The following is a 13,561-nucleotide window of genomic DNA, read 5'->3' as shown; positions in this document are numbered from 1 at the left end:
AATTATCATTGCTCCAGATTAGAAACTTCCATTTGAGTTGATGTGTGCTGCAAGTGATATAGCCATTAGAGCTGTTTTGGGGCAGCGGAAGGAGAAAATCTTTTACTCCATTCATTATGCGAGCAGAACTCTTAATCCAGCTCAAATGAATTACACTGTTACTGAAAAAGAGTTGCTCACAGTAGTATGGGCATTTGATAAATTCAGGTCTTATCTAGTGGGAACCAAAGTCATAGTTTACACAGATCACTCATTTATTAAGTATTTATTTGCAAAGAAAGACGCCAAGCCAAGGTTAATCCGATGGGTTCTTCTTTTGCAGGAATTTGATTCGGAGATTCGAAATCGAAAAGGGACAGAGAATTAGGGTGGAGATCACTTATCCAGGCTGGAAAATCGAGGCCATGTCACTAAAGGAGAATCAATCAAAGAAACATTTCCTGACGAACATTTGCTAGCCATCACTTCAGATGAAACCCCGTAGTATGCTGATTATGTGAATTTCATTGCAAGTGGGGTGACTCCATGTCACGATCCAAACCGATGGGCCACAACAGGCACCCGGTACCTTACTCAACTGAGTACCAACGTAGCGTATCTTTCATATTACATCATTATGTACACGTGACATACGATCCTAGTAGGCCAATATAATCATTTATAAACTCAAACATAGGCCGACAAGGCCGTGCAATCTTTCACGTATACGACATATGTCTACAAGCCTCTAAGAATACATAAATGTCATAGAGGTCGGGATAGAGTCCCGCCATACCAAACAATACACGTCTAAATCATACTAACCAAACAAGCAACTCCGAAGCAAATGGAGCGCACCAACATCTTCCGCTGAGCTGATAGCCTACTTGGAGGGCTCTCGACCTGTCTATCGGGACCTGCGGGCATGAAATGCAGCATCCCCAGGCAAAAGGGATGTCAGTACGAATAATGTACCGAGTATGTAAGTCACATAAGTAAGTACATCAGAGACATGGAAGAAATATAGAGTACATGATTCAACCTGCAAGTCTGAATAACTTTGTAAATCATAAATTACTTTTAGCGTCATGCATGTGCGTATGAATGTCATGTCGTTCATAGGTACATGTTTCATAACATCATCAGCCTCTGAGGGCATTCCATTATATCATACTGGCCACTGTGGGCAAAATCATCATCGTATACCAGCTGATCAGGTGGTGGTGCGTATATAACGCCATAACCTTTCCCATATCCCATGTACATATATATACATACATATATACGTGTATATAACACCGTTTGGATACATACATATATATGCGTATATAACGCTATTTGAATACATATATATATATACGCGTATATAACGCCGTTTGAATCATATTTCAGCCACTGTGGGCAACATCATCATCATATACCAGTTGATCAAGTTGTGGTGCGTATATAATGCCGTAACCTTTTCCCATATCCCATATACATATCTATACATATATACGCGTATATAACGCCGTCTGAGTCATGGGTCAATGCACATGAATGTAATGCATGAAAAGTACGTTAATAAAATCTTTCGGAATTGCCATAAGACCATTTTGCCTTTGAGTAATATCATAAAGTAACCTCTTTTCAACTTTCGTATTTTTCTGAGACCCATCAACATATGATAAAATATTATGACACATGGAAATTCAAGAATATAAATATCTCTAATACTTCTATGACTAGGGTCATTTATGGAATTTGTGCATTTGCACATTTCGTTTGTGTCGTATGGATCTTGCCAAAAGAAAGAATGGATAGCCTTAACATACCTATTCTTTGAATTATCCGAATGAAATGAAGCTTCTGCTTCTGAATCCTTGAGAGAAAATTGGCACTGGATTCCTTGAAATTTTGGACGGAATCGTTTCTGCTTCAAAACGTTTTTGTGTACTATGAGAATTGACTTATGATCTCTAAAATGTTTTCCTGCTTTTGTATACTTTGGGACGTTAGTTTCCTTTGTCCAAAATGAAGAAACTTAACTTTTTGATCTCTAATGTAGTTAGAATGAAATGCTGAAACGTTTCTTGCTTATTAATTCAATTAAGCTTAGGTAGCAACCTACTCCAACATGACCATGAGTCATTGTTTGGAAAGTGGTTGGCTGCCACGTGTTTTTTTAGATAATTATTAATCTTTATCAATTTATTAGTTAACTGGGTAATGTTCCGTTACCCGGTAATTAATCAATTACCCGCATAATTGAGAATTATTCCCACTTACTTAAAATATTACTCACTTTTCGCATACTTTATACACCTTACTATTATGGTCATGTGGTACCTTGTATGGTACTAGCCTATAAATACCGAGTATTTTAGTTTAAGCCGTATTTTATCCCAACATGCCAAACTTGGACGAAAATTCGTTTTCTTTGACTTGCTTCCCCTTTCACCTTTACGAATTTACTTATTACTTGTTTGAAATAGTATATCCTTATAATCCCCAAATAATCTTTTCCTTGACTGATGTCAATTTCCTTACGAAAAATTCAACGTACAATACTACTGGGTGCAACATCGTCGTAATATATTACGGTAGAGTATAACATCGTCTTAATATAATACAGTGGGACATAATATCGACGTAATATAACGGGACGTAACACTCCACCAGAATTCACAGCTGATCATAGAAGAAGATTCTTACATGATGTGAGGTTCTACATGTGGGACGAGCCTTTTCTATACAAGCAATGCGCAGATCAATTGGTAAGAAGGTGTGTCCCTGAGGAGGATATGAATGCAATATTGCATGACTGTCATTCTTCTCTGTATGGAGGTCATCATGGTGGAGATAAAACTGCACAAAAGGTTTTGCAATCAGGTTTTTAATGGCCAAAATTGTTTAAAGATGCACATGCTTTTGTTAAAAATTGTGATATGTGTCAAAGAACAGGTACAATCACAAAGAGGAACGAAATGCCTTTGCCCAAAATATTTTGGCAGTAGAGCTCTTTGATGTCTAGGGAATTGATTTCATGGGACCATTTCCATATTCTAATGGGCACAGATACATTTTGGTTGCAGTCAATTATGTGTCTAAGTGGGTTGAGGCCATTTCTCTCCCTACTAATGATGCAAAGGTAGTGATAAGTTACGTAAAGAAGCACATTTTCACACACTTTGGAACTCCAAGGGTGTTGATAAGTGATGGAGGAACACACTTTTGCAACAATTGTTGAAAAATGTTCTAGCAAAATATGGGGTAAGACACAAGGTTGCTACTGCATACCACCCTCAAACGAGTGGTCAAGTTGAAGTGTCAAACAGGGAGGTAAAATAGATTTTGGAGAAAACAGTGTGTGCAAATAGGAAAGATTGGTCCGGTAAGTTAGAAGATGCATTGTGGGCTTACCGAACTGCATACAAGACTGCAATAGGTACTTCTCCGTACAGGTTGGTTTATGGAAAGGCATGTCATTTACCCATTGAGCTAGAACACAAAGCTTATTGGGCAATCAAAAAGCTAAATATGGATATGGACTTAGCCGGTGAAAAAAGATTGCTACAACTCAATGAACTTGATGAGTTTCGGTTGCATGCTTATGAAAATGCCAAGTTATATAAAGAAAAAACCAAGAGGTGGGATGACAAGTACATCCAACATTGTAAGTTTGAGCTGGGTCAAGAAGTTCTCTTGTTTAATTCAAGGCTAAAGCTTTTTCCTAGAAAGCTTAAGTCCCGTTGGGCAGACCCTTTCGTTGTGCTAAGTGTGACTCCTCATAGAACAGTTGAATTGCGGGACATAAATTCAAGTGGTACATTCTTGGTGAATGGGCAGCGAGTAAGACACTATTGGGGTGGTGATATTAAACGTCACAAGACCTCGTTAGATTTGGTTGATGCATAATGACCTGTTGAGTCGTGTCGCCACGTTAAATTAGGCGCTTGTTGGGAGGCAACCCAATGACTAACATCACTAACTTTTAATTGTAGTTTAGAATTATTAGATTTTATATGTATAATGTTTTTGGTCATGTGCAAGCATGAAATTGGCATAAAATCAGTGTATAATGATGTAGGGGGTGAATGGTGAGCTAAAAAACCAAAAATATATGCTAACTCTATGAAAAATTGGCCTACCGCGTCGCATGGGGCGTCGTGCCACATATCATGCCAGGCAAAATTTCACATATGAGGCAGAATACAAAATTTTCGGAGCAGCTAAGATTTTTGGCCTACCGCGCCGCAGTAGGCCAGTTTTATATATAAAAAAAAATCTTAAATCCAAACCCCCTCCCTTTATTTCATTATTTCACTCCCCAAACTCTCTTAGTCTCTATCACTAAACTCAAGCACCCCAACCAAACAAATTCATTCAAAGATTCATCCACAAATCCTTCTTCTTCTTGCAAGGTAAGTATTTTCTTCTCTCTTTTCCTTCAAACTAGTAGTATTTCATTTTGTATTTCTTTCTTATTTTCAAGTATATTTGTATAAACCCTAGCAAGAATTGTGTTCATAATCTTCTTTTAGTTTCTTTTGTTAATATTGTTAAAAATAGTATTAGAAACTTAGCTTGTATATTCTTTTTGGGGTTATGGAGGATTTGAAGGTGTGTTGAGGTGAAATGAGTTGAGTTTCTTGTTGAAGATTGTTAAGGAGTGTACTAATCCGAAAATGCATATAAAAAAAGTGAAAAATTGTAAATATTATTGTGAATATGTGGTGATGTTATAGTTGTGATGAGAGGCATATTGGTGTTGTTGATATGGTGATTAGGACTCTTTTGAAGTTGAAATTTTAAGAAAAAAAGACATGCTTACAATGTGTTTGTTAAAATGTCTAAGTGACATAAAATTGAGTAATGTTGCAAATTGAGAAACAAATTATATTGTGAGATGTTATTATTGATAACAACTATAACATTAGGCCAAGCCGTGATTTTTTCACTTTCTTTATGTAAAAATGAGATGTAAGATTCATGCTAATGTGCCTATGTAGTATATTTTGTATATAAATTTTGAATTTTGTAAAATGGACAAATTTCTTTTTATGTTTATGTTTAATATTAATTTAGCTTGTAAATTCTAGCTTAGTTTTTGATTTTTATTTTATTTTTAATTGTTGCAAGTCTTTTTAATGATTGGGTAGGCCGATAAGCATTATATCATTCTAATTGAAGAACATGGTAGTCTGAATCCCTGTTATACATCCTAAGTGTCAACATGATATAACATAAGTGTGGGGTATTTACTCCACTTGATCTTAAAATAATTTTGTGTATATTTAACTAATATATCATGTTGTGTAGGTATAATGTCTCGGCGCCCAAGCAAAAGATCAAATGCTGGCCTAACTGAGGCTACATCTACTAGCCGACGTGGAGGTAGAAGGGCACCACCTCCGGCACCAGTGGAGGAGGAAGGGGAACACTTTGACCCTGATGCAGATGAGGTGCCAGAGTGTAAATATGGCATCAGATCTATTCCAGCCCATACAATACAATGGTTCCAATCCTTCGTCCCTGCTATGCCACCAACCCCAGAAGTTGCATAAATGAAGCAAAGCTTGTCCTTAAGTATAATGCCATATATACTAACATTCGAGCTTTGGGTTTTGAAGGGTTGTTTCGCCAAGGTGATAGTGTGAACATCAACTTGGTAAAAGAATTTTATGCCAATTGGCAACCGGGCGGTGATTTAGATGTCAGCTATCAAGTCAGGGTGAGAAATAGAGTGATCCCATTTTCGTCAAAGGTCATAAATCAAATAATGGGTTTCACTGAACATTCACATAAGCTATTTCAGGGGTTCGTGCGTAGACCAGATTACCCAGACATCCGCAGACAGCTATATGGTGAAGATTCCTTTGTCTTGTGGACTAGAGATACAAATGAGTGTCACAAGGAAATGAAAAAAGGAACATTCCAGCATCCTGCACGAGTCATTTTGAAGATAATAAATGCCAAAATCATGCCAACACAAAGTGATACAGACGTATAAAAACTAAAGGTTTGCTTGATTTATGCATTTTAACAGGAATGCAGGTGGATCTTGGGAAAATTATGCTGGAACACATGTCAAAGGTGAGACCTTTTCGAGGAAGCCGCCTACAATATCCGAGTATGATTACTCGGTTATTGCGGACGCACTTCATTGAATAAGAGTATCACTATGATCGGTGGATAGAAGTAACATATCCTATCAGGGCACTTGATGTCACGACTGTGATAGATCTGCCTGCAGCTGCACTTAACCCCGATCAAAGGTTTGTCCGAGTGGAAGAGACTTTGCAGATATTATTTGCTGACATGCGCCTTCGCGCTTCTATAGGGGAAGTGAACTTGGAAGAGTTGCAACAAAATCACCCTTTATCTCCTTTCACACAACAGTGGTTAGGAATGGCTCAACATTGACAAATCCCACCGGATGAAGATGTGAACTATATTCCCTCAGATGATGAAGAATATTTGCGCACCTTTGAGGATGACGATGCTTAGGCCAATGGCCTCAGGGAGTCTTTTCTGATCTATTTTTGATCTTTTCGCATTAGGGACAATGCAAATTTTTTAAGTGTGGGGTGGTTGGCCCCTATTGTAATGTACTTACTTTTATATTTTTCGTATTTTGTTTGATTGAGTTTAGTTATTTTGTTTGATTTTGTTTAGTTTGTTAAAATTTTTTAGTTTGTTTTGTTAGAATATAGTGTTGATAGATAGTAAGTAATCCTAATTTCGGTATAGATCCCTCCTGGATTTTCTTGTTGAAAAATAAAATCGAAATTCAAAAAGAAAAAATCAAGTCGAAAAAAAAAGTCCATCAGAAAAATTCGAAATTATTGAGTTTGCAATTTTGTTTTATTTTCAGTTTAGTGTATGCTAGTTTTGGTTTAAATTAAAACTTTCCCCTTGGTTTTTCTTTACACCACAGTTCTTTTCCAAGAGTGTATTTGAACCGGGTATAGTGTAATTTTTTATTTCAATTGAATAAAAAGTTCCTAACTTACAGAGTTAATCTCCTCAAATGCACATGCTTTAGAAGTTATATGTACCTTATTTGTGATGTTCAAATCTCAGTTCTTGATTCTAAAGTATGTGCCTTAAATTGTGTATTTATAACTATGCTTAACTGCTTTGACTAGAGAGTTAAGAAAGATTCAAGCTTGAATGAGTTGTGTGCCAATGTGTGAGTGAGGTTGTTGAAATATTCTGTGCGTAAGAGTTGATATCTAGAACTTGCCCTCAACTGTTTTGCAAAGCGAAATAGTAGCATTATTCAGTTTAGGAGATGATATAGGCATTTCTTTGTTGAACAAGTTTGATAATTATCTTCACCTAATTGTATATATCTTAGTCAAACCTTTTTGAGCTGTTAATCCTATTTCTTTGGTATCCGCATTATAAACCTTACCAATTTATGTATATATATCAGTTGTTTGAATCTCTATCTCTTATTAGCACTTAGTCTTGTTTTAATATTGTTAAAGTTGAGAAGACATTTGTTGGTTTATTGAAGGAGTTTAAAAAAAAGAGTGAAGAATAATTCATATGTGTGTATATATCTATATATATATAGGGGTGAATTTTCTGTATGTAACAGTCCCTAACTTATGGTGCTTAAAGAAAAGGGGATTTGTTGTTAGTATGAAAAATCTCAAAAAGGTTGGAGATGGTTTAACATAGGAGTAATGCTGAAATTGTGAAATGAAATGGTGTATATATGAAGTGCTCAAAGAGATGTAACTACTACATTCTATATTTATCACACCCTTCCTCAGCCTACATTACAACCAATTAAAGTCCTATTTAATCCTTGATTGAATAAGCTCAATTAGTAGAGTATTACACTAGGGGCAAGCATATGGTATGTCATCTATTGCACATGAATTTCAATTCTGAGAGTGAGTTAATTATTCCTATTTTGAGTTCCTAAATTTTTGTGAATACTATGTTGAGAGGAACTAGTCTATATTAGTTGTGGGAGGGCACATGATTTGTGAAAGCAAGGAAACATTTTGACCTTTGTGTTAGAGTAAATGAGCAAGTTATGAAAATGCGTGGCACTTGTGAGTCATGTCTTGAGGATTGAACTATTATGAATTGGTACTTAAGTGTTGGCATGTGTTGTTAGAGAAATTGTTTGATAAAAAGGTCGTCCTTATGTGAAATGTATGTTAATTGCTCGAGGACGAGCAATGATCTAAGTGTGGGGTGTTGATCATAGGCTAAAACCTCGTGTTTTAGTCGTTGTAACAACACTTTAATTATTGCATTTTACAAAGGTTTGAGCTTAAATGATAATGAATTGTACTGAATTCATGCTTTATGCCTTGCAGAAAGCTAATCCAACTTAAGAACTAACTTTGGGATGAATTTGATTGATTTGGGGCTTTGAAGTCTGAGTAAAAGCTAAATAAATCAAGTCGGGATCGTGTTCGAGGGTCGCAAAGCAAGCTCGGATAGCAAAACAAATGAAAAAATGAAGCAACGCAAAATTTTGCACTGTCGCGCCGCGGGGGGCACCGCATGGGGCGCCGCAGCTGTGCAAATATTTTCGCTTCATTGTTTTGCTCCGTTAAAATGCATTCTGCCTCTGTCCAATCCATGTACGCATCGCCCGGGGCGCCGCGGGTGTGTAAAAATCACAAAATTATTCTATTTCGGACTAAAAAGAGCATACTTGTCAAAACCCCTGCCTACATGATTAAAAAGGCAAAAGCAGTGCCATTATTGGGAGAGACCTATTTTTGGAGAGAAAAAGAAGAAGGAGATTCATCTTGTAGAAGAGAATCAAGGAGGAACATCAACTTGGAGCAATGATTAAAAGACTTTTTCTAAACCTTCTCCTAGTATTTACTCATATTATGTTTAAGATTTTTATTGTTGATTTTTGTATCATTATGAGTAGCTAAAAACCCAAATATTCTGGGGTTATGGGTGTTACATGATTATGTTGTTTGAAGCTTAGATTGATGATCTTGAAATTATCGTTAAGGGTTGTTTATTTGATTCTGTTGTTAATTATTTTACTACGTAACTAACAGTGAAATACTATTTACGAATCTTGAGTTAAACTTGAAAAAGGAAATTCTTGATTGCATATAGAATCAAATAGAGCATGATCTGGATCCTGGGCATCGGGTAAAAGATTCGCGATTAAGATAGAACTATACTTAATTGCCTTGTTTGGTTGAGAAATAGGATTTGTAAATGCATTTGAGTTAATATTAATACCATAGAAATATAGGTATTAATATAACTTGAATAGGCACATAAGAAGTCGACAGATTCTTATGGGTATTATTAACCTTATAATCAATAACCCAGATAATTCAATAAATCATTTTTAAGCTAAAAACGTAGCATGATCTCTAGCAAGCCCATAACCCCGGGATATCTCTTTTATTAATTTTTAAGAGAAAAATTCATAAGTGGCGTAGTAACTTTGCGTTGTATTATTGTTTGTCTACTAGTTAAATTGTAAATTGGTTATTTATGTATTTTGTGATGAATTAGCTTGAATCAATAATTGTTTGAGTTTGCATCAGTCATTAAGTTAATCACAAGTCCTCGTGGGGACGATACTCTACTTATTACTATATTACTTGAAGATCGCGTACGCTTGCGTGAGTGTTTTGGTCGCAACAATATCTTCTTGTTGTTGTTGTGTATTTACATTGGGACTACAGATGTGGGATTCCGGTAGCTCCCCCTTGTCTGTTTACTTTGGGACTGCGGGTTATATTCCCGATAGATCCCCCTGCACATTTACTTTGGGACTGCGGGTTAGATTTCCGATAGATCTCCCTGCACAGTTATATGGAACTACGGGAATGCACCCGGTAGATTCCCCCAGCACTGGGTATTTATATTTGGGACTATGTAACGGGATTCCGGGAGATCCACGCGCACTATGAGTTGGTCTACGGGACGGTATCCCGGGAGATCCTTCGGATATATATATATATATATATATATATATATATATATATATATATATATATATATATATATATATATGATGGACTACAGGATGGTATCCCGGGATATTCACTGGATATGCAAAGATGGGACTACAGGACGGTATCCTGGGAGATCCTCAATTGTTACTATCGGTGCTGAGCTGTATTTCCTTCAATGTTTACCTTGTTCTGTATAGTTGTTACTGTTTTGTTCACCCTATGTTATTTAATGTTGTACTCAATTATAATGTTCCGTTATATACTATTAATCTTTATATCTTATTTAACCTCAGTAAGGCCCTGACCTTCCTCGTCACTACCCAACCGATGTTAGGCATGACACTTACTGAGTACCGTTGTGGTGTACTCATGCCGCTTCTGCGCATGTTTTTCATGTGCAGATTCAGGTACCGCTGATCAGGCCTACTATCATTGAGGGAGGCGACTGCTTAGAGACTCCGAGGTACATCTGTTGCATCCGCAGACCAAGGAATCCCTTTTAATTCCTGCCTTTAGTATTTAGCCCTTCTGTACTTCTCTGTTCTTTATTAGAAATTTCGAAGTTAGAGCCATGTAGTATTGTTTTTCTTAGCTTGTGATTCTTGGGTTTCCAGGTCATGGATTTATGTTTGGTATTGAGAGTTAAACATGGTGTATACCGAGCGGCACATTTAAACACTATTACTGCTGTATTTCTGTTTTGAATTGTTTACTTCCGCAAGTTTTAGTTTCTCTTCCGCAAATTAGGCTTACCTAGTCGTAGAGATTAGGTGCCGTCACGATGGTTCACGGAGGGCAAACCGGGGTCGTGACAACAATTAAATTAATTTATTAATCCTAAAAATATAAAAATAAAATCTAAATGCAATGCATGGTATTTTTGACATTTTTATGATTTTTTCTTATGATTTTAAAATATATTAAAAATTCATGAAATGCAACTAAATAAAGAAAAACTTCTAAAATCCCTTAAAAATTATTTTTGGTCTATTTTTAAGGAGTTATTTCATGTAGGGCAAAAATCAGGTGCTCACAGCTGCCCCTCTTTGCTCGGAAACATGAAGAGTTTTCGGGCAAATATAAAGTGAGCAATTACGAGCGATTTTTGCTCGTTTGAAACTCCATGAGAAGCATTTTGAAAATGTTTGACCGAACCTTGCTTCGGAGGTTGCCTACATATCCTTGGCTATAAAGGAATCAGGTCAGGGTAGTTCTGGAAGGTTTGGTAGCTGGGACTACTGGTTTACGGTGATTTTACTGTTGTTTCTGTTGTTTCTACTTGCTGAGCTCCTTATTACACCAAAATGAAATATAAAAAGCTAAACTAGATAAGCCTATCAATTACAAGTTACAAGATTCCTATCTATAAATCTTCTAAAGCTTGATCTTGAGTCTTGACTGGTTCTTCCTGTAGACTCTGATCTGAATCTTGATGCTCGTTAGCTGTAACCGTTGGTTCATTCTTCTTCAATTTTTCGGATCAAGGCGAGACATGCAAAACTTGTGCCTTCAATCATATATTGAGCAGTCCTCATCTTTTCTCCGCTTCAACACTTTGAGTTCAATTCTTATTTTTCTTTTCTTTTATTTGAATCGAGACTTCTTCTTTTGGTCACCTCGAAACTTGTACCTCAAGGTAAAAACCTGCTCAGGCACCAAAACAAACAAGCGAATGAAATTTTTCTGCCTCAGTTTTCACTAGGAAAATTTTGTGAGTCATTGCAACAAAAATCTAAACTATTTCTTTTATTGAAAGCTATTAAAATCGGGATTGTGTATCCCTAAGAAAAAGAGATTAAGGAGTGGAGACCCAATATCTAAAATGAAATCAAATGGGGATCGGAGGCCCTAAGTTGGGAAGATTACCAGGTTATGCTGGAAAAATGACCGGGTTATGCCAGAAAGGTCCTCGGGTTATTTCGGGGAAGGTCATCGGGTTATGCCGAAAAATGTCCTCGGGTTATGATGGGGAGGTCCACGGGTTATCCTGAGAAAGTCATCGGGTTATGTCGGAAAAGAAAAAGGTTCACGGTTATGCTGGGGAGGTGCACGGGTTATGCCGGGAAAGTCATCGGGTTATGTCAAAAATGAAAAGGGTCCTCGGGTTATGCCGGAGAGGTCAACGGGTTATGCAGAAAAAATCATCGGGTCATGCCGGAAAAGATCCTCGGGTTATGTCGGGGAGGTCACGGGTCATGCCGAAAAAGTCATCGGGTTATGCCGGAAAAGAAAAAGGTCCTCGAGTTATGTCGGGGAGGTCCACGGGTTATGCCGGAAAAGAAAAAGGTCCTCGATTTATGCCGAGGAGGTCCACGGGTTATGCCGGGAAAGTTTTTGGGTTATGTCGGAAGAAAAAGGTCCTCGGGTTATGCCGGGGAGGTCCACGGTTATGCTGGGGAAGTCATCGAGTTATGCCGGAAAAGATAAAGGTCCTCGAGTTATGCCAGGGAGGTCCACGGGTTATGCCGGGAAAGTCATCAGGTTATGCCGGAAAAGAAAAAAGGTCCTCGGGTTATGCCGGGGAGGTCCACAGGTTATGCTGGGAAATAAAAAGGTCATGGGGTTATGCTAGGGAGGTCCACGGGTTATGCCGGAAGTCATCGAGTTATGCCGGAAAAAGGTCCTCGGGTTATGCCGGGGATCAACTAGGGAGTGGGACCTTATACAAGAAAAGACTACTAGGTTATGCTGGCAGCGACTAGGGAATGGAACCCTATGTTTGAAAAACATAGCTAGAGATTGGAGACCCTAGGCTACCATGATTTTTTTTCTTCTTCTTTTTTCATTTCAATCTTTTTTTTTTATAGAAAATGAGTAAAAACACAGGAAAAAATTCAGAGGAGACTTCCCTTTTGGATTGATTATTGCTGCAAAGTTGTTTCTAGCCCTTGCGCAGTTTCTTTTTGGTTGCACCTGCTTCTTGCAAGGTTGCTTTGGATTGCACTTGTTTCATGTTTTCAAACAAAGAACATTTATTAGTTTGAAACGGTAGTTGTTTTTGTGGCCTTGATTGTTTCAATCACTTGATCTTGGCCCGGCTTCTTTGATGAAGATCTCAACTGCAACTGTTTGTTCCCCGAGGACCGATTTCATTTCAGGCCCTGGAGAACCTCTGGTTTTTCCAGATTTTGCCATGACGGTTGGTTGGGGGAACTCAACCTTTTCGACTTTATTTTGCCTTCGTAGGCCTTTCCCTTCTGACTTCTTTTTCTTTTTCTTTTTTTTTCTCTTTTTTTTTAACTTTGGAGTGTTGGGGAACTTTTGGCTCTTCAAACTTTGCTACAACGGCTAGCCGCGTGGGACTTAACCTTTTCCAACATTATTTCGCCTTCGTAGGCCTTTCTTTTCTGGCTTCTTTCTACCAACTTCAATTTCAGAGCATTTGGGTTGGGTGCCTTATTGCACATTAGCTCGTGTCAAATGAGAACCCTGTAAATTAGTCTTGTCATCCCTTCTTTATCTCAGTTTCAGAATAGAGTTAGACCCAAAGGGATTCAAAAGAAAAACATACAAAGGAATTGATAAATGAATTTAGACAAGAGGTATCCCTTTCGGGGAAAGGAAAGGACTTATCTAGAGGACATGCGGACTTCAATGAACATGACATGCCTTTTGGATTGGATGCCTGATCT

At 37.5% G+C, this 13,561-nt stretch overlaps 1 protein-coding gene across 1 annotated transcript; it reads left to right on the top strand.

Moving 5' to 3' along the window:
• Positions 1-3,498: 3,498 nt before the first annotated feature.
• Positions 3,499-3,876, top strand: LOC138879796 (uncharacterized). Its single transcript, XM_070159430.1, has one exon. It carries the CDS (start codon positions 3,499-3,501, stop codon positions 3,874-3,876), a length of 378 nt encoding a protein of 125 aa, XP_070015531.1.
• The last annotated feature ends 9,685 nt before the right edge of the window (positions 3,877-13,561 follow it).

This window comes from Nicotiana sylvestris, chromosome 10 (assembly GCF_000393655.2).
Source record: "Nicotiana sylvestris chromosome 10, ASM39365v2, whole genome shotgun sequence".
Taxonomy (NCBI): Eukaryota; Viridiplantae; Streptophyta; class Magnoliopsida; order Solanales; family Solanaceae; genus Nicotiana; species Nicotiana sylvestris.
The sequence above is the reverse complement of the archived record's forward strand: the minus strand, read 5'-3'. Positions and strand labels throughout refer to the sequence as shown.